Source organism: Bubalus bubalis, chromosome 12 (genome assembly GCF_019923935.1).
Source record: "Bubalus bubalis isolate 160015118507 breed Murrah chromosome 12, NDDB_SH_1, whole genome shotgun sequence".
NCBI classification, from domain to species: domain Eukaryota; kingdom Metazoa; phylum Chordata; class Mammalia; order Artiodactyla; family Bovidae; genus Bubalus; species Bubalus bubalis.
This window is the reverse complement of record NC_059168.1, coordinates 77,486,924-77,507,494: the sequence shown is the minus strand read 5'-3', so window position 1 is coordinate 77,507,494 and position 20,571 is coordinate 77,486,924. Positions and strand designations below refer to the sequence as shown.

The window sequence follows — 20,571 nt, the reverse complement described above, 5'->3', positions numbered from 1 at the left end:
CATGGATGTTTTCTCTATAGTTAGTGGTTTTTTTTTTTTTTCATTCTCAAAAGAAATCACACAAGAAAATACAACCTAATAGCAACTAATTAATCAGTAGGTCTGAAGTCTCAGCTTAGTGGAATATGAAAAGTCTAGGAAACTTTAATTATGCAGTGAGTCTAGGACAGGTAATCCAGTATGTTCTCTGAGGAAACTGTAGTGAGTCTAGGCAGGTTCAAAGCAGGTAATCCAGTACCTTCTCTCACCCCATTCCCCCCGCCTCCCATCAAGATCCACTGGGGCCTGAATTTTCTCAATCAACTGTGTAGCTTGGCCAAACCCTGCAGTCATAATTTCTTCTACCAAGCTGGCTGGTCAGATCTAAGTGAAAGAATTACCTGCCACTGAACAGCCTGACTGGCCTCTTGGGAGAAGGAATGATGAACTTCAGCTGCCCGGCTTTTAGGACTACTCGTGCCTCCAGGCCTGTTTCATGGAAGAAGTTGGTGTTCATCTGCACCCCGCTCCTGGCAAAGTCTGGGATGACGATGCCCATGTTTGTCACAAACTCCACAGACACAGACGGCTTTGTCACCAGTTCTGCCTGCATCTGTAAGTCAGACAATGACCTAATCAGCTTGGTTCAATAACCTCAGTCCCCTGCAGTCAGATCACCACTCCCCCCACAGCTTCCCACTTCTGGGAAGAATCTCTGGATGGCTCACACCAGAGGAAGCGTTACTGAGATGTGTTTGTGGGAGGAAAAGCCATGTTCTCAGTCCTTCAGGGCCAGACTGATACCCAGGACCAGGAAGTGCCCAAGTTAACTTTAAGCATAACAGGATACAAAGATGACCGAAACACTTAGTTCTCATGTTATAGCCATGCCTGAGCGGAAGTTGCTAGGTGCAACCTGGTGGAAGCCTAATGTTCATCAACACATACACACTACCATGTGTAAAATAGACAGCTGGCGAGAAGTTGCTATATAACACAGGGAGCCCAGCCTGGTGCTCTATGATGACCTAGAGGGGTGGAGTGCAGGGAGGGGAGAGGGGCTCAAGAGGGAGGTGATATATGTATAATTATGGCTGATTCACGATGTTGTATGGCAGAAACCAACACAACACAGTAAAGCAATTTTCCTCCAATTAAATTAAAAAATACATTAAAAAAAGAAAAGTTAATGAGGTGATTCCAGTGATGACGCACTTTGTTTTGAATTGCAAACACCTTTTTAAATTGCACAAGACATCTGCCCTGGAGGAACGTGAACAGATTCTTACATCAGCTACTTCCAGTTTCACTCCAGCTTTGATTCCAGGCGTGATGACGCCGGAGGAGGACACTTGCAGTTGTAATCCAAGTCCAGTGGGGAGTTCAAAGGCGTTGTCCATGAAGACGTAGTGAAGGAACAAGTCGCTTGCTGAACCTTTCCTTATGAGCTCTTTAATCTATGTATCATACAGGAGAGAGTAAAAGTAAGCCTCATTGAAGTAGGCTTTCCGAAATGCAGCCTCCCCCATGTCAGACAATAGTTATTCTTCTTTATCCAGAATGAAAGGGACTGGTATATTTTAATTAGCTGAATAGCTTAATAAATAAAGATGAATGATTATTGATTTCAACAAATTGGAATACAAAAATTTGCCCTGGATAGATATCATGTCATTTTCAACTGAGGATTCAAAGGGCATTTCAGACTATTTCTGGGCCTCTGCATGGCATGACTTAATTCTGATTATTTGGCATTGGAATACTTGCAGCACAATATATTATGGCCAAACCAGTTTTTTTTAAAACTGACAAGCTATTTAGATGATGTACATATCAGTATGCATTCGTTTTTATTCTTTATAACACCTCTGGAAAATAACTTGAGATCTCTTTTATGAAAGCCACATTATTATTCATTATATCCTGGGGAGTATATTTGGATATTTTCTCCCTTTTAAATAAACTAATAATTATGAATATTTAGACAATGGACTGCAGTTTTTACATACTTTGTTTCATAATCACTTCATCATTTAAATATTAAAGGGAATATTAAATATTAAAGCATATCTCTCTAGGTAGAGAGATACACTTAGTACTGTTTTCCACATGAACAAATGACTGCTGTTAATAGATACCTGATGAATAGCTTAATTTCTAAATGCTATCAATTCCTTAGGAATCCAGGAATCTTCTTCACTGACATTTAAGACAAACTTGCGTCTCTGAAGGAAGCACAAGCACTTTCTCTGGTTTGCATGACTGGGATCTTAAGGGAGTCTGGGAGATCTCGACAGAGCCCAGGCTAACCCATCACTCTATGATGGTCCACTTACCATCTGAGGGATCCCCTGCAGGGTACGAACACCTTTCAGCAGCAACTTCCCCAGGAGTTGGAGGTCGTGGAGTTTGACAAAGCCAAGCTCTTCTCCCAAGATGCGGAGGTAGGCTCTGGCTTCTGGGAAGTCTTTGGATTTCAGATCTTTGACCAGCTTCTCAACGTTGAACATGATTCCATTGACCATGTCCTGGATTTTAACAATAAAATGTCTAGTGAGGTGTGAGTGCTGTCAAACACCCTTGGGTTAAGGCGTGGGACCTCCCTTTTGCAGCTGTGATGAGCCTAAATATAAACCCTTGTGGTGGGGACGTGGGGCAGACACTGAAACCAGGCCCCCACCTTTTATCAAAAGACAGACAGCTCCTCCAAACTGACATTAAAAAAAACCAACAAAAAACTAAGGTCTCGTCAGGGACAGTGGTGCTTCCACACTGTTCTTAACTTGAATGATGTAGGCATTCAAGTGATCTATGATGTAGGCATAGGTGATCTCTGTTCTCCAGCATGCCAGGATCCCTATGGCTCCCCAAGATTAGAAGATCCTCTGTCCCCCATCCCCTCCCCTGCTTACTCCTTCTCTCCTCCAACAAAGAAAAACCACTAGGGATTTCCTGGGAAAGCCTAGCTGCTGTATACATTGGCCAAAAGCTTGAAACACATCTCATCTAGGGAAGCTCTGATCTAGGTAAGTTCTTAGAGATAAGAATTCCATAGACTGGTGCTTAGGCATCAGAGAAAGAAAGAGTGATTGAGAGACCCAAAACAGATTAAAGACCCTCAGCCTCAAGTGGAGGTGAGTAAATTAGGAGATGGAGGTGAGCATCGGGGAGTAAATTACCACCCTGCTTCTCAAATTGAAATGTGTACACTGGTCACTTTGGGGTTCTCATTCAAATGCAAGTTCTGATTCCATACAGCCCAGTAGGGCCTGAGAACCTACATTTCTAACAAGCATTGCTGTGATGCCAATGACTGGACCATGCTTTGGACAGCAAAGAGTTAAAGAATAAGAAGGTCCAGATCACACAATCTATTTTCTGCTCCTTAAGTGGAGGCTTATGCCAACTTCAAAGAGGATTCTGCCTCCATCATCTAGTGCACAGATGTGGGTGAGAGCCAAAGAAAGTAGTTAATAATAGTGAAAATATGAATTTCAGAATTAGTATCTGCTTCTTGAATAATCAACACAAGAGTCAGGGGCTTTGTTTAGCTTTTTACATACTTTAGTTCATTTAGTCTTTAAGTCTCCTTGTGAAGGATATAAGTTATTATTAGCATTCTGGGAATGTGGAAACAGATATAACATCCAGCAACTTGCCCAGGTATGCAGAGCTTGAAGAGAGTGAGGTTAGATTTCAAACCCATGCCCCAGAGTTCACACTCTTAATCATTATGCTAGAGAGCCTCTAATGAGCCTGGACTCTGGGCAGACTGAATCTCCAGAAGGCCCATAACTGCAGAGGATACTGTCTCTTATTCCCACTGGACTGGTTAGTAATAGGGATAGTTGCCACTTTGGTTAGATAGTGCTTTGATGATTTCCAGGCTTAGATAAGGACATTTTCGCATTGAGACCCAGAGCTTTCCTTGAGAGGATATGTAAAACATACCTGCTCATGTTTATCATCTTTGGTGTAGCCAAAGTGGTCTACCAAGACCTTGGAGACATGATCAGGAACTCGACCGTTAACCCAGTACAAAGCCTTGTTGACACTGTCTGGGAAAAATCCTTCCTTCCCAAAAAGAGCTTCAAGTGTTGGTTCAAAACCTTTTCCTTCCAAACCAATCTGAGAGAGAAAATCAGGCAAGAAACACCATCAGGTTTCTCTGTTGTCTGTCCATCTCCCATTCCCCTATTTATGCTCAATTTATTAAACAAGTACTTGGTGAATGCTACTGGGCAGGAGTTGACCTGAGTACTCCACAGGAGTTGTCTTATTTAAATCTCACCAGAATCTTGCAAGGCAAAACCTATCATGTGCTTGTTTTTTGGAAGAGGCAGCTAAGGTTCAGAGGGCATATATAGTTAAATTGAAGATTCTGGTTTGGGGGTAAATTTGGGGTTTGAACCCTTGGATTTAGGGTGTAAGGGCTTTTCTGAGACATCGCACTTCCATTCATATAAGGAGTCGTGCTCCACATGGCCCCTAGTGGGGAGGCAGGAAGAAGAGGGGGGAGGGAAAGAAGTGATGGTATCACTGCCTGATGATTCTTGTTCCTCCTGTAACTGGCTCATGGCTCCCTTGACTTGACTATTTATGATGTAGGCCAGAATGGGCTAGAAAACATAAGACTCTGGTTCAGGCCCACACATACCTCAAAGAGGTCAGCTGAAGCAAATCCAAAGACTTTGAGGGTCGTTTTCAGCATGCTTTCTTTAGGAAGGTAATTGTTTGGATCAAATATAAGATTTCCTTCGATTTTGGTTGAGACCAGGTCAAGTGATGGCAGGGAAATTGATTTGGAAAACTGATAGCTCCGGGAAAATTTCTTGAAATCCATGATAGTTGGAAGCTGAGATTTTTTCAGAGCTTCTTCCACTAAGCTTTTCAAGCTAGATAAAAAGAAGAAGAGTATTTTGAGCTGACACACATCATGTTACTCTCTCCCAAGTCAACGTGGATTTCCATTCTCTACCAAACTCTTTGGGTTTTATTTGCCCCCAAAGCTTGGCTCAGATCTGCTGCACTTTCACACAGATGTGGGTTCCAGAAGAAAGAACAGCCTGTAAAGGGCAGGCAGTGGCTAAATCAGAATTGAGGTTTGGAATTTCAGCCCCTTGAGGCAGATGCAGGAAAATAACTTTACTTACTCCTGGACAGACAAATCTTCTGAGTTTAAGATGTTGGCGATGTGGGAAGCCACAAAGTTCTTCACTTGCTCATTCTGTTCCCGAGGGAGAAGTTGGGTGATTTTGCTAATATCCGACTGGGAAGGACTCCCCATCAGCATGAGATAGGCAGCCAGCCGCTTATCCCCTGGAGAGGTGTCATCGAGGAAAGTCTGAAGGAGGACTTCCCGGACCTGTAGCCCAAAGACGAGACTGTCATCACTGTCAGAACATGGAACATGTCTGGCAAACATGCTTGATCTTATTTTGCAAGTGGAATTTCTCTCTATGAATTCTTCAAATGCTGTTACTGAACCTTCTTCACCCAGAGCAACCAGCTCAAGGAAGGGTTCTCAGAAGACACCTATCAAATGTATGTTGAGGGGCTTCCCTAGTGGTCAGTGGTTAAGACTTTGCCTTCCAATGCAGGGGGTGTGGGTTTGATCCCTGGTTGGGCAGCTGAGGTTCCCAAATGCCTTGTGGCCAAAAAACCAAAACATAAAACAGAAGCAATATTGTAACAAAAATCAATAAAGACTTTAAAAATAGTCCACATCAAAAAGAATCTTCAAAAATATGCATGCTGAATTTAACTGCATTAAAATACACAAGTTATGGCCAAGTTATGACTTGTTGGAGATCTGCCACTAACTGAAGATAAAGATGTTTTAACATAAATTATTTCAATATGAGGGTAAAGGTAAGGAGGAATCAGGAGAATTTGATGCTAATAAGTAAGTCAGGTTATCTGCAAAGCTGTGGAATCACCATCACCACCTTTGGGGGCCAGTTTGACTCTCTTAGTCTAGGGAAATTGGGGGAAAAAATCAGACATGTTTTCCCAAGATGGGAGTGATGGTCAATCTGGTGAGAGGACAGCAGGTAGTGAAAAAAATTACACTTCGCCTGCTGAAATAGCAGGAAGGTCAACTATTTTTCTCATGTCTGCATATGGCTAGGCAGTCAATTGTTTAGTCTCTTCTTGTAACCCCATTGACTGTACCTTGCTAGGCTCCTCTGTCCATGGGATTTTCCAGAGAAGAATAGTGCAGTGGGTTGCCATTTCCTTTTCCAGGGGATCTTTCCCACCCAGGGATCAAACCTGTGTCTCCTACATTGGCAGGAATATTCTTTAGCACTGAGCCATCTAGAAGCCCCAGGCAGTCAATAGGTGTATTGAAATTTGCAATTAAAAGCAGTAGAATAAAGTCCAGAGAAGGCAATGGCACCCCACTCCAGTACTCTTGCCTGGAAAATCCCATGGACGGAGGAGCCTGGTAGACTGCAGTCCATGGGGTCGCTAGGAGTCGGACACAACTGAGCGACTTCACTTTCACTTTTTACTTTCATGCATTGGAGAAGGAAATGGCAACCCACTCCAGTGTTCTTGCCTGGAGAATCCCAGAGACGGGGGAGCCTGGTGGGCTGCCATCTCTGGGGTCACTCAGAGTTGGACACAACTGAAGTGACTTAGCAGTAGCAGCAGCAGAATAAAGTCAGTAGAATGGTGAGATTTAGAATCTCATTCCAAATCTTTGTCAATCTGAATCAACTCGTCATTTTCAGCCTTCTTCTGCTGACCTTACCTCGTCACTAAGCTCCATTTTCCTCAGGGCCTGGATGGCAGCCTTCTGAATCACCAGGGATGGCCGTTCACTTCTGATACATTTCAGGACTGAAGATGTGAGTTTGGGGGTTAGTTGCTCCATGGTTTTACCAATATTTCCTATGACCTGCATTGAAAATAAACAAGACAGAATCAGGGCACAGAAGGTGCAGCGAGGGGTAGACAGAAAAAGTGCGTTTGAAATGATGCCTATTATACAAAACCAACACACAAAAAACTGAAAATACCCTCAGAATCAGGTAGGTGAGATCTTCGTTCCCAGTGCAGTCACTGCCAATCTGTTCTGACAGGTAATCAGCAATTTCCAGCAGGTCCTGTGTCCGTGTAGGGTTTGTCTTATGATAGCTACAGAAGAAGAGTTAGGATTCAGCAAGCATAGCCAGGTTTATCTTAAAATATACACTGATGTTCGCTGATTTCTTATTTCAAGTCATTACTTTCAAAATTGACCAGTAGACAAACGAAAGGGTAAGCATCAGAATTTGCAAGTGGAGGGAGGGTACAAACAGAATACTGACATGTGGGGTCATCCTTCGCTCCTACGAGGAGAACCAGTGGAAAACTCACTTGTTGATCATGTGACTCAGAGCATAAAACGTGAGCCGGCTCTGCTGCACTCTTGCGGTGTTAAAGACCTCCCGCAGCCTCTCGGCCGAGGGCTCTGGGATTAGGGCCACCAGGTAGGTCGCGGCGTCTATCAGAAGGGGGTTGGCTCTCTCAGTTTTCAGCCACTGGAGGATGTGAGTGTAGCACTGGGGCTGTCCACACTGAATCAAGGCTTGTAAAGTGATGGGGCTGGGAAGAAAAGGGCAGAGAAAGAAAGATCACCTTCTAGGCAGCTAAAACCTCCTTTGCCCACAGTGTTCCCTCTGTCAGGAATTCCCTTATTCAAGATCCAAATCCACCCATCTTCCAAAATCTAACTCAGATCCCTAGAGAACAGAGAAGCCTTCCCCAAAAGTAGCATCCCCTGGATCAGCACCATGGAGCAAAGTCTGAAGAAGGACCCCCTGGACTCAACACCCAGGGAGGACTGTTACCCTTTGGTCAGAAGATAGAACATGCCACATAAACACTCGCCCAGTCCCCAGTCCCTTCTCTGACCTCCACAGCACTAAGACTGCACTTAAGTAAAGAGAAGTCACGGTATTATTTTGTTTGCTTGTGTTCTCTCTCCTGTAGCCTACAGGCTTCCAGAAAACACAGACTTCTTTTCCTCTCACACTTCCCAGGGTACTCATTATAGAACAAGGGATTAAAGATACCCATCAAAATGTGGGAAAGATTTCCCTCCTATCTCAACACATAAATATTTATCTACCTTGGATGCAATGTATGTGTTACATTGTTACCCATGTGTTCCCATGTTACCCATGGAACTCTAGACACCTTAGCTGACATTTCTCTATGGAGCAAACATTTACTGACTGACTCAATTGATTAAATGGGTTGAAATTTCAATGGTTCCTGAGATTGGCTGACGTCTCAGCCAGCTCCCATGGGCTCATAATCTATGAAGGTTTGAGCTGCGACTGCTCGAGAAATACCTGGACACCTCGATCAGCTTCGGCAAGAGGGAGGTGACCGCCTCACTGCTGAGGCCTCGCAGCTCGGTCACTAGTTTATGGAAGAGGTTGGCTCTCTGGGCATTCTGCTCAGAGACGTGCAGTTTCTGCAGCTCCTGGAGTGTCTTCACAATGGCCTCAGCGTGGTTTGGAGGTGACGTGGACCTGGTGCTCTCAAAGGCAAGACCCACTGCCTCAGTGCCTGGAAGGAGGAGTGTGTCAGAGGGATTCCAGCTTACCCCTGCATCTCAACCTCATCTTTCTTCTAGAAGCTGGAGATCCAGGAGGGGTCAGCAAGAGGGGGGCGGAGAAAAGAAGCCTCTGACTTCAGTGTTTCCCTAACTCGCCACCCTCTCTTTGTGATTAGCATGAATATTGTGCATACCTGCTGTTGCTTCATTCGTGTCGGACTCTTTGCAACCCCATAGACCGTAGCCTGCCAGCCTCCCTTTTCCATGGGATTCTCCAGGCAAGAATACTGGAGTGGGTGCCATGTCCTTCTCCAGGGGATCTTCCCAACCCAGGGATTGAGCCTGAGTCTCTTACATCTCCTGCATTGGCAGCTGGGTTCTTTACCACGAGCACCAGTTGGGAAGTCCAGTGTTAATATTATTCCTCAATTTAAAGATAAGGGAACTAAGACCCAGAGGTGAGCCACTTACCATGCCCAAGACCTTTCTGGGTGTAAGAGGCAGAGCTGGGATTTAATCCAGGCTTGTTAGACTTGGATTGAATGACCTTTTTGCCCAAAAGAACTGGTGAGGAGGTGCTGCTGACTTAACAGTGGAGGCTAGACTCACTGGCCCTCACCCGTCCTGTCTTCCCACTGGGTCTAATGGCAGTTTGTGTGTGTGTGTGTTGGGGGGATGTTTTGTGTTCCCTCCATCACCCTGCTCTCACCTCTGCCCAGGAGGTGGGTGAATCAGTGGTGCGGAGGAAGGAGTCCTGACTTAGACTAGACCTGGAGGCCCATTCTGTACCGCCTCTGACAGTCTGTGACTTTGAATACATCACCAAGCCTCTCTGTGTGTCCCTTTCCTTCCGTAGAATGGGTGTAAAAGCACACGCTGCCAGCACCTGACACCACAGGTGGCTGAGAGCGAGGTAGGGTGCCGGCTCAGACATACAAGTCAGGTGCAGGGCCGAGGTTGGTCTAGAGGCTTCTGTAGTTCCCTTCAGCTCTGAAGACCGATTCCTGACCTTTCCCATTTGCCCTACCTCGCTCAGGCCCGGCTGTCCGATTTACCAAAGGTGGACTTGGGAGGCCAGTTTCCTACTTCCTAAACCCAGGGAGCTTTGGAAGAACTCTCCCCTTTCCTAAAGGGGAAAGGGATAAATCCCATTGCCACCTGATATTCTGAAATGAACAGGCTTTCTCAGTAGAACGGCCCATGACCAGAAGCCCAGAGCCCAGGACTCTCACAGTGCCCAGCAAGGAGCTAAGCCGTGGTTGGTACCTTGTGGGCAGGTTTCCCAACCCTGGCAACCATCACACCTTACCTTCCTCAAAGAAGCGGCTGTTGATCTTAGGTGTGTTTTCAAGTTTCAAAGTCTGTGTGACCTGTGCCATCATCCCGTATTTGTTCCTGGCAACACAGGAATCACAGCATGTCATGGATGGCCAGGCTCCCCACTGCATTCTCTGCTCTTCATGTGGAATGTCTCCCCTATCTCTGCTCCTCCCCAAATCCTGCTCCCCTTTCAAACCATACTTATTTATATCCAGCTGTCCTTGACCCCCTGTGAACAGCAACAGCTCCTTCTGGTCATGCTGGCTGTCCTTCCATCAGAAGGACACATATACCTTACACTCTCCACCATTCCGGAGTGCCCAGAGGGAATGAACTAACACTAAGCTCCAAAATTCTTTTGTGATCTCCCATAGTTCAGTGCCAAGAATATAGATAGCAGTTACTCAGTCAACAGTAGTTGACTGACCAGTTTTCAAAATGGATATGTAAGTCTCTAGGCCAATTCCAAAATCTTCTGTAAAGCCTTTCTAACCTGAGCAGCTAGTAATGGTTCCAGTTTTTCCTGATCTCTAGCCCTTAAAGTCTGGATCTCAGATATCTTTTGTTGGTTTTGAATTGTTCCTCATGCCTAAGTCTTTCCTACCAAATGGCCTATTAGCTTGAGACAGGAGGACAGAAATACATTTTGTTTTGTACCTTTTCACACCTCCTCCCAGGCACAGCCTAGCTTGCAACAGGGCACCGAGAAGCATTCAGCTTCTAATGGCCCCATAAATAAGGAATCAAGGCTACAGCCGGGGACCTACTTGTAGGAGAAGGGCAGGAATAGGTGTTGCTCATTGCAGATGGCTTCTGACACGTGCTTCTTCCTTGGGTCCAGGGTGTACCGGCAGGACTGGCTGCTGCCAATCAGTGTTGACAAGGGGCGGGTCTGTGAATGGGATCAGGGGAAAAGCATTTTCATCAGTCCCTGGGGCTTGAACCTGAGTCTTCTCCCATGTGTATTTCCCTTCAGGGAAGTAAGTGGGGGAACAGGGGTTCTGTACCACTAGATAAACTCAGCGAGAGAAGAGAGCTTCATACTTGACTTTTAGTCAAGGGGATGAAAACCCAAAAGCTGAGTCCGGCTGTAGACTTTTCTTATTTCACTCCAGGAGACTTCTGATCTGTACAAAGTATTTATAACCGGGAATCCAGCACATGGGGCTTCCTAGGTGTCACTAGTAGTAAAGAACCTGCTTGCCAATGAAGGAAACACAGTGAAACATGAGTTTGATTGTTCCCAGGGTTGGGAACATCCCCTGGAGAAGGGCATGGCAACCCGCTCCAGTATTCTTGCCTGGAGAATCCCATGCACAGAGGAGCCTGGCAGGCCACAGTCCACAGGGTTGCAAAAAGTCAGACAAGACTGAAGCGACTTAGCATGCATGCACGAATCTAACATGACTCCCTGTCCTACCACACACGAACACTTCACACCTGTTCCTACTGCTCCTTATGTTTTCTCTGCCTAGAATTTTTTCTCTGGGATCCCTTCTAGCTCTAACATTCCATAATGTTGATAATGAAGAGGCTGCTGCCAGTGTGCATAGCAATGCTGATGTGAAACTTACCATGCCTCTAATCAAAGCGAGTGGGCTAACTCCCGTGCTAATGGGCTGGAAGTGATCACACTTCTCCAGGTTTCTTTCAATAGATATTTCTGTTGCCACGTTTCCCTTCTTCGTTTTAACAGTAAAGTCTGTGGAGCAGTTTCCATACACGGTATCCTAGGGCAGCAGGAGATACAACAAGTGTACTCAATGCAGGGAACCATCTTTAGGTGCTTGGGGTGGGGCTGGGAAAGAAGCCTGTAAGAAAAGGCAGGGGCAACATGTATCTGGGAGAAAGCTTCGTCCTCTTGGACAGAACGTGGGTATGGTTGGTTCCTGGGCAGCCAGGGTGGGCGTGAGAAAACCTCTTAAGGGTGGTCCTGGCTCTGAGGTACACCTCCCTGCCCTCCTAGGGTCCGGCCAACACTGCTCTCGGAGCCTTTTCTCCATCTCTCATTTATGGTGTGTACTCCAATCTGCTTTGTGTTGTATATGTCTTGGTTCTCCCCCCAGATCCTGAGACCTCCCTGTGCAGGGGCCCCTGCGGGATGCAGCAGTGTCTGCTCCCCGTGGAGTGCAGCACAGAGCTCAGAACACAGTAAGGGCTCAAAAGTGTTCACAGGACTGAACTAAACTGAATGCATCCTCAGAGCAAAACCTGGGATTCTTAAAAGAGGCTGGCAAAGAGATTCAATTATTTTCTGTGTTTAAAATGCACACAGGGGACTTCGTTGGTGGTCCAGTGGTTAAGACTCTGCCTTCCAATGCAAGGGGCACAGGTTCAATCCCTGGTCAGTGAACTAAGATCCCACATGTTGCAGAGTGTGGCCAAAAATTGCACGCACACACACACACACACACACACACGCACACACACAAAGAGAGGCCTTACTGTGCTCTACCTTGTGGAAACATAACAAAATCAAACAGAGGGTAGGGTGGTCAGGACTCCCCGGACACTGCTATAAAATTAGACCCAACCTGCTCAGGCTGTGTGGGCTGGGCCCTCAGTGAGCCCAGAAACCAGGGGAGCTCTGAGCAACGTGCTTCACACCCATACAGGGCCTCCTGTGTAACTAGCCATGCAGCTGAGTCCACGATCCAGTTGATGTATAAGTGGAACCCAGCTCCACTATATGAAGAGGAGTTCAAAGGACCACTATTACCAGCTTTTAAAATTCTCACCAGAAATAACACTTGCTTAGCCTCTTCCGTTTCTGGGGGAAGCAGGAGGGCAGAGATGATGCCCCTCTTGATGTTGAGGATGTGTTTAGGCTCTTCTTTCTCTGGATAAAGTAGAACTTGCTTGCCTTCAGGAACAGCCAGCTTGAGGTCGTACCTGGTGCAGAGAGAGTATGGTCACCGAGGGTCCCTTCTCTACCGTGAGCCATAGGCTAGGTGGCTTTGCAGCCTTCTTTTTACTATTTTCTTTTTACATCGTTTTTGATAAATATCAGCACATATACACATATTTTCAAAAAAGTATACAAGTATGTGTATGCTTCTGGTATTCTTTCATTTCTTTTCCTTTTTTTTTTTTTTTTTTTTGCTTGGCTTGGCTCACCCAGTCTCTCTCTCTCCCCATATCAGGCTCTGCAGCCACGCTCCCCACAGAACACCCCACTGGGCCTTCCATTCATGTCTCCACACTCATATGATCTTATTCAGAAGCGTGGGAGTGAAAACGCCTTCACAGAAATAGTTTCTCACTGCTGGTTTTATCCAAATGGCATGGCATCATGCATGCTTGTGTTTATCTTGTTCTTCTCATTTAATTCTACTCCATGAAAATCCTTGAGTCATCTGGTAGCACTCTAACAGGTTCTTTTTACAAAGCTGTATAACAGTCCACTCTGTGGTTATCTATTCTTTATTCAGATAGTCTCCTATTTGATGGCATTCACCTTTTCTCTTCCTGGGTGTTTAAATTTTTTTGCCCCACCAACAACACTGATACAAACATTCTTATGCATCTATCTTCACATGTTACTACTTTTCTTTTTAGCTATGTCAAAGGCTCCAAGTATTTTTCATTATAATTTACTCAATTGACTAAAGGCACTCCTTTGCAGGAGCAATGTGTGAGGGTATGCTTTGCCTCACAGGCTTGCCAGCAATAGGTGCTATTGCTGTTTTAAGTTTCTGTAGTCTTAAGGGTATAAGTGGGTATAAGGTGATAAATATCTTGTTGCATTAATTTCCTGACCACCAGCGAACTAGAGCTTCTTTCCATACATTTGTTGGACATTCCTTCACTTTCATATGATCTCAGGCTATGGCTAAAGCCTGGGTCAACTCTGATCTTAGGACCTTTCTTTGGGGACTTCACTAGGGGATTTCAGAGAGCCTGGCACCACCTGCTCTAGCTGAGTCAGAAGAAAGAAAAAGAGATGAGGGATGCTTCCCACAGCCCTACATCCTCTCAGAAAATTCCAGACACTGTGACACAGGCTCACAGGAAAGCCTCAAGGTGGCCAAAAGCAGGAGTCTTTTTTGTTTGGAGGAGGGCAAGGACCAAAGAAGACTTCCCTGGTGGCTCAGATGGTAAAGAATCTGCCTGCAATGTGGGAGGCCCTGTTCTCTGGGCTGGGAAGATCCCCTGGAGAAGGGAATGGCTACCCACTCCAATATTCTTGCCTGGAGAATTCCACGGATAGAGGAGCCTGGAGGGCTACAGTCCATGGGGTTTTAAGTCGAACATGACTAGAGCAACTAGTCAGACAAAGTCAGAGCAACTAACAGACAAAGACCAGAGAGCAACTCCTACCCACTTCCATCACTGCAGCCCCACTCCCTCCGATGCTTCCAAGTCTTGGATGCAATAAGATGCACTGGTAAGAGACAGAAGCACGAGGGCCTATTTTGGCTTCCAAGTCTAAGGTTTAACAAATTGAAAGACAGGCAGGGAAGGAGTGTCCATTGTTACCAAATCAACAACCCCCTGACTGTCTGTATTTGCACACACTTAGGGCACTACAAGGGCTTCCCTGATGGCTCAGATGGAAAAGAATCTGCCTGCAATGCAGGAGACACTGCAAACTGTGATCTGGAGATGAGGCAGGGGTGATGTTCAAAAGAATCTAACAACCAGCACACCATGAACACTGATCAGTCAGAAGCACTGCCAGCTGTAAGCAACAGGAAAGGTCTGGTCAGCGTGCACTGGCAGGACGTCAGCCCTGGAGGGGGACCCGCTCAGGCCGTGGCTCTCCCCGGACCCCTTGAAGCTTGTGTTCTCTGCTGAGCCGAGCCATGTTTGGTCACAGCAAGTCCTGCCCGGACCCTCTCTGAGGACCACCAGACACAGTCTTGTTTCATTCTTTAAACATGAATTCACTTGTTTAAACAAACCATCTCAGCTTTATTGTCTCAAGGAGTTTTAAAGTGTGAGATCTTTTAGAACCATATTTAAATGATAATTAGGGAAACTGCAGTAGGGGAGGGTAAAGACTACTTCCCTCTTTTTGATTGTTGTGAAAACTCAGCAATTCCCTGTTCTATGGTGAATAGAGAGTATAAATACTTGTACTCACATATGTGCCCAACAATAAACACATACTCATGTCTCCCTTGGACACACACACACACACTCATGCGAAACACATGCCATGATGCCCGGAGCTCAGAAATTTGAACGCACAGGCCCACGTCTTACTTGGACATCGCAGCAGCAAACTCCTCAGAGTTCTTGGTCTTCTTCAGCAAGGCCTTGCCCTCAGGGTTGAGGCCATCCACCTCTTCCAGGGTGCAGTCACTCGTCTTCAGGATGAAGTTGCAGAGTTGGGGGACCTCCAGCTCCACCTGAGAAGACAGGGTAACAGTACATTAAGATTCTCCACCAAGGACACAACATTCCTCCCCAGCTCAGGGCTTTCTGACCTTTCCCATGTTCCGCGGGACACCATACTTCTGAAGTTTTCCCCTTTGTATGCAAAGGATGATAACTTTTTATTGGTTCTAAATGTACTCCCCGTAGTTATAAAGAGGTACAACTGGCTGGAAGAAATGCAACTGAGGAGTGAGGGTTTGGAAGAAAACCAGGAGGCAGGAGGAGGGCTATCATTGGTTTCAACAGCAAATGCTTCCTTCATGTCAGTGGAAAAACCAAAAACCCAAGACCATGTGTATCTATCCGGGCCTATTCCGAGCTTCCCATACAGCTGGAGTTTAAGTAGTTCCCTCTGTGTTATCCAGCGCGGTTTAAAGAGCTTTCTGCAGTGCTGGAGATGGTCTGCTTTCTCACTATCCAATATAGGGGCCACTAGGTGTGGGGGCCAACTGGGCTTTTGAAATACAGTTAATGTGACTAAATACACTAGTGTGAATTTTTACTTTTATTCAATTAATTTTTATTTATTTAAAACTTTTTATTTTATATTTGAATATAGCCGAGCAACAACTTTTATTCAGTTTAAATAGTCGCATGTGACTAATGGCTACCTCACCTGACAGCACAGATGCCGGTGCCCTAAAAATAAGAGGGCGGCCCGGTTTGACTTCTCTTTCCCACATGAACCCCAATAGCTGCCCTTAGATCTGTTCCACAGAACATGGATACGAGTACAGTCTGTCTCAACAACTGGTAAAGTTTTATTTGAGAACAAACTGCACGTTTAAAATTTTCCGTTCTGTTTGTTTTTAGTCGTAGATACTATTTCAGTTAGATGATAAAAGCCACACTCCAGAATGCTTTCCTGGGATGCTCACCCACTGGACATCTCTTGAAATGTTAAATCTATTGGTCTGTAATCTTGACATTTTAGATCACATATTCTAATTACAGCTCAGAAAGAAAAGTGAAAATGAAAGTGAAGTCGCTCAGTCATGTCCGACCCCTTGCGACTCCATGGACTACCAGGCTTCTCTGTCCATGGGATTTTTCTAGGCAAAAGTACCAGAGTGGATTGCCATTTCCTTCTCTAGGGGATCTTCTTGACCCAGGGATTGAACCTGGGTCTCCCGCACTGTAGGCAGAAGCTTTACCCTCTGAGCCACCAGGGAATGGAAGCTAATAGCAAAATAAAGGTAGGTGAAAATATTGTTTCTGTGGCAGACAACTTAAAAAAAATTTTTTTTTTTTTTTATGTGAACCATTTCTAAAGTCTTCATTGAATCTGTTGCAATATCGCTTCTGTTTTATGTTTTGGTTTTTTGGCCTTGAGTCATGTGGGATCTTGGCCACCCCAAACAGGGATTGAATCTACAACGTCCTGCATTGGAAGGCGAAGCCTTAACCGCTGGGCCGCCAGGGAAGTCTCTGTAGCAGACAACTTCTCAGCACAGAAGCTGACTTGCAAACTGAGGGCCAGTCCCGAACTTAGAGGTTATGACAGTCTTGCCACAAGCCGGGTTTGCTCAGCCCTGGGCTCCAGGGGCCTCCGGTGGCCTTCCCTCTCCCCTCGTACCTTGCAGTTGATCTTGGTGGCGCTTCTTGAATCAGCAGTCCCAGGGACACCACTGGAACTCTCAGCCTCATAGTTATAGACATATTTCCTGAGGTGCTTGAATCGCGTTGCATCTTCTACAATGAGGAGAAATCCGTCAGCTACATGGCAGAAATAACTCGCCCAAGGATATTCAATCCTGGGCATAGAAGGATAGTGGCACAGATAACGAAAAATGGTAATTAAACTCCAATTATTTTCAATTAATTTTGCCTTATACTTAATTTTTCTTTATAGATTTAACTTCTCCGTTACGACAGTGCTGAGGCTAATATTTAAATTAACTGGTATTCCTTGAATATATAATCTGAAGCACAAGGCAGGGAGTGTCAAGTAATGAGGCTCAGACAGTCTACAGGAAAGACTCCTTGGAAAACTGAGAGTTGACAGAAGAAAGCAAGTATCTCTCTCACTGCCTTTTCAGCATGAAAATACTCTAACTCTGTGGCTCTTTTTAGATTCTACCAAATATCTGAGGCAAAGTTCACTAAGCATCAAGGGTATCTGGCTGACTTAAGAAACCCCCAAGAAGGAATTTCTGGAGGTTTCCGCTGTGCTTGAGAGAAATTTCCTGAACAATTTGAGAGAAAGAACATCTGAGTCCAGATGCAGTGATGCCAGACGCCCACGAGATGGCAGTGCTGCTCCATCAGAGGTTAGCATCCCGCTCTCTCAGGAGAACACAGGGTACCACTGCAAGGCCGGCTCCTTTGACCCCTAGGGGTCAGGTAAACACAAATCCCAGGGTGAGCATCTACAAAGGTTAAAGTCAGCATTTCTTCACCCTCTTGTGCTTCAGATTAATGATTAGTCCCTGACAAACAGTCTCTTTAAAGTTCCCATGGACCAACAGGTCCCTTCCCCACCCTATCCCCAGGCTGAAAGTTTGGGACAGAGGGGAAGGGCAGGTGAAAGAGCTGAGATGCTCTCGCGGGGGCAGAGGCTCCAGGAACTGGCTTCTTGGGGTCAGAGCAGTGTACACCAATTACAGCATCACGGTGTTTCGGTGATCTGAGGTGCAGAGGGAGGGGTCGGGGGTCGAGGGTCGGGGGGTGGGGTGGGGCGCGCCCTTCCCAGCTCAGGGGGAAATGCCTTACTTGGACAGCTGGGGCTGACATTTTCCAGCACTTCATCTCCTGTAAGAAAGGGAGAAAGGCAACTGTAGGTTTTCCCTTTCTTCCAGCTGGGTCCTAGGGTCCGACCAGGAGGACCACTGCATTAACCTCTAGCAGGGAAGAAGGCTTTGAAGAATCCTCCGTCCCTCACCTCCCCCACCCCACCCTGAGTCCAGAGGAGCCCCCCGCAGCTGGTCCTGTGCCCCTGTCCTTCCATCCTCGGGCTACCTAACCTGTGTCCCAGGACCAAGCTGCCCCAGCCACCACTCTGGCCCTGGCTTCGGGCCCCTGGTCCCCCACCCCCAGCCCCGCACCCCGGGGGCTGGGTGGCCTCACTCACTGGCCTGGGCGCTGGCGGCATCCAGGAACAGCAGCAGCAGCAGCAGCAGCACCGCGGGCCTCGGGGCGCCCATGGCCAACCTGGGCGGTGTCTCCCTCCCGCCTGCTGTCTAGGCCTGGCCTCGGCGCTGCTCGCTGGCTCCGGGGGACGGGCGCCCACAGGCAGCCCTGGACCCACACTTACACCTGCAGTGGGAATGGACGGCCGGTGCCCGGGGCCCTATTTATATGAGGCCTGAGGCCGCCCGCCCAGGGCTGCAGCTGAAGGAGCACCGGGCAAATTGCAAAAGGTCCAAAGGGCAGCGACCGGGGCCTGTTTGCTTTTCCGCACCAGGCCCGGCTCTGAGCCCTGAGGAGGGGCTGGCGAGGGGGCTCAGCCCAGACTCCTCCAGGGCCACTGGGGCCCGGCCTCTCCCCTGGCCTGTCCTTGGGGGTCTCAGGGCCCGAGGAGCCTGCCCTGACCCAGGGAGACGACTGAGCACAGGATGAAGCCTGCCCCTGCTCCCTGTATGGACTCTGTAGCCACTGGATGGCTAGTCCTTCCCAGCGTCTAGGTGAAGACCTTCGCCCCGACCCCCACTTCCTTCTTACCTGGTGGACTTTGAGGTTGCCTAGGGGCCTCTAACCCAGATCAGTACCCAAGGCTCTGTGTCACCTGCCCTGGACTCAGTCCATCTGGAGGAAGCCGAGAGAGAAGAGAAGGAGAGAGGGGTCTGGAGAGGGACTGACCCCTTCTTGACCCGAGGGACCACATCTCTGTCAAAGCAGAAATCCAGGAGCCCGAATCTTGTGGAAGCCCCAGTGAGGAGGGGCCTTTGGAAAAGGCAAACTTCCTCCCTGTTCTCCTCTGCCCACCCCAAAGGTCCAATTTCTTCTTGGGAAGTTGAGACGAGGAGGCTTTTCTCTATAGGAACTGCCTTTGGGTTTCCTCAGGGACAGGGGAGGCCAGTGAGGAGAAGTGGAGTAGTGGGTGGACGCAGAATATTTCTCCTAATACATCCCAGAACCTTCTCCATGAATCCGTCCCTTCCTCTCTAGGTCCTGTCCATGTCCCACAGGAAACTTTGCCCACAGGAAACTTTGCCCAAGGCTCTCCTCCCACGTTTCCTTGCCCTGTCATAGGCAATCAGGCACAGCATAAGTATTTCAGCATCTTACTGATGTCTTGGGCTTCCCAGGTGGCTCAGTGGTAAATAATCTGCCTGCCAATGCAGGAGACAAGGGTTTGATCCCTGGGTCGGGAAGATCCTGTGGAGGAAAAAATGGCAACCCACTCCAGCCTTCTTGCCTGGGAAATCCCACAGACAGAGGAGCCTGGCAGGCTACAGTCCATGGGATTGCAAAGAGGTGGACACAAATGAGTGACTGAGCCTACACACTCATACACTGATGTCTTACTGACCCAGAAACAATCATAAAGGGTGATGGCTGGGGTGGTTTTGTGAGGGGATGGATGAATGTCTGAGACTGGCCGTGTCTACAAGGCACCTGCAATCTGACTGGGGAGAAAAGCTGCGTAGACAGGAGACAGCTGGTAAACAATGCAGGCAGGCTGCAAGCAAAGCTCAAGGGTGTAGAACTGCTAGAGAGCCAAAGGAGGAGTCAGGGGTGGGCAACAAGCAATGAAGTGAGACTATAAACTGAGGGGACACAGAGCACCTGAGGCACAAGTCAGTATATGTTGTTACAATCTGTTATTTATGAGATGCATCCAGAGGTAACGAACCACATGTGAAGTCATTTAAATTTTCTGGTGCCAAGACTGACAGTTCCAGAAGGCTCATGTTCTGAAACAGTTTAGTGGCTAAGTTGTGTCCAACTTTTTGCGACCTCATGGACTGCAGCATGCCAGGCTTCCCTGTCCTTTACCATCTTCTGGAGTTTGCTCAAACTCATGTCCATTGAGTTAGTGATGTCATCCAACCATCTCATTCTGTGTCAACCCCTCTCTGCCTTCAGTCTTTCTCAGCATCAGGGTCTTTTCCACTGAGCCAACTCTTCACATCAGGTGGCCATAGTATTGGAGCTTCAGTGTCAGTCCTTCCAATGAATATTCTTGGAAGGGTTGATTTCCTTTAGGATTGACTGGTTTGATCTTGCAGTCCAAGGGACTCTCAAGAGTCTTCTCCAGCACCACAGTTCTGAGATAGTGTATGCTGCTGCTGCTGCTGCTGCTAAGTCGCTTCAGTCATGTCCGACTCTGTGCGACCCCAAGGACTGCAGCCCACCAGGCTCCCCCGTCCCTGGGATTCTCCAGGCAAGAACAC

At 47.1% G+C, this 20,571-nt stretch overlaps 1 protein-coding gene across 2 annotated transcripts in view; it reads right to left on the bottom strand.

Moving 5' to 3' along the window:
- Positions 1–18,517, bottom strand: part of APOB (apolipoprotein B) — a 41,890-nt gene extending 23,373 nt beyond the window's left edge. For both annotated transcript variants that reach the window (XM_044926208.2, XM_006076041.4), the window contains exons 1-18: positions 18,306–18,517; positions 17,948–17,986; positions 16,812–16,927; positions 15,062–15,207; positions 12,592–12,745; positions 11,428–11,583; positions 10,621–10,745; positions 9,843–9,928; positions 8,325–8,544; positions 7,345–7,572; positions 7,005–7,122; positions 6,737–6,883; positions 5,133–5,344; positions 4,637–4,874; positions 3,931–4,107; positions 2,316–2,507; positions 1,269–1,436; positions 381–592 (exon numbers count right to left, since the gene is read on the bottom strand). In XM_044926208.2, the coding sequence (XP_044782143.2) occupies positions 381–592; positions 1,269–1,436; positions 2,316–2,507; positions 3,931–4,107; positions 4,637–4,874; positions 5,133–5,344; positions 6,737–6,883; positions 7,005–7,122; positions 7,345–7,572; positions 8,325–8,544; positions 9,843–9,928; positions 10,621–10,745; positions 11,428–11,583; positions 12,592–12,745; positions 15,062–15,207; positions 16,812–16,927; positions 17,948–17,986; positions 18,306–18,378 (2,807 nt within the window). In that variant the 5' untranslated portion in view covers positions 18,379–18,517. The remainder of the gene's footprint in view (positions 1–380; positions 593–1,268; positions 1,437–2,315; positions 2,508–3,930; positions 4,108–4,636; positions 4,875–5,132; positions 5,345–6,736; positions 6,884–7,004; positions 7,123–7,344; positions 7,573–8,324; positions 8,545–9,842; positions 9,929–10,620; positions 10,746–11,427; positions 11,584–12,591; positions 12,746–15,061; positions 15,208–16,811; positions 16,928–17,947; positions 17,987–18,305) is intronic.
- Between the last annotated feature and the right edge of the window lie 2,054 nt (positions 18,518–20,571).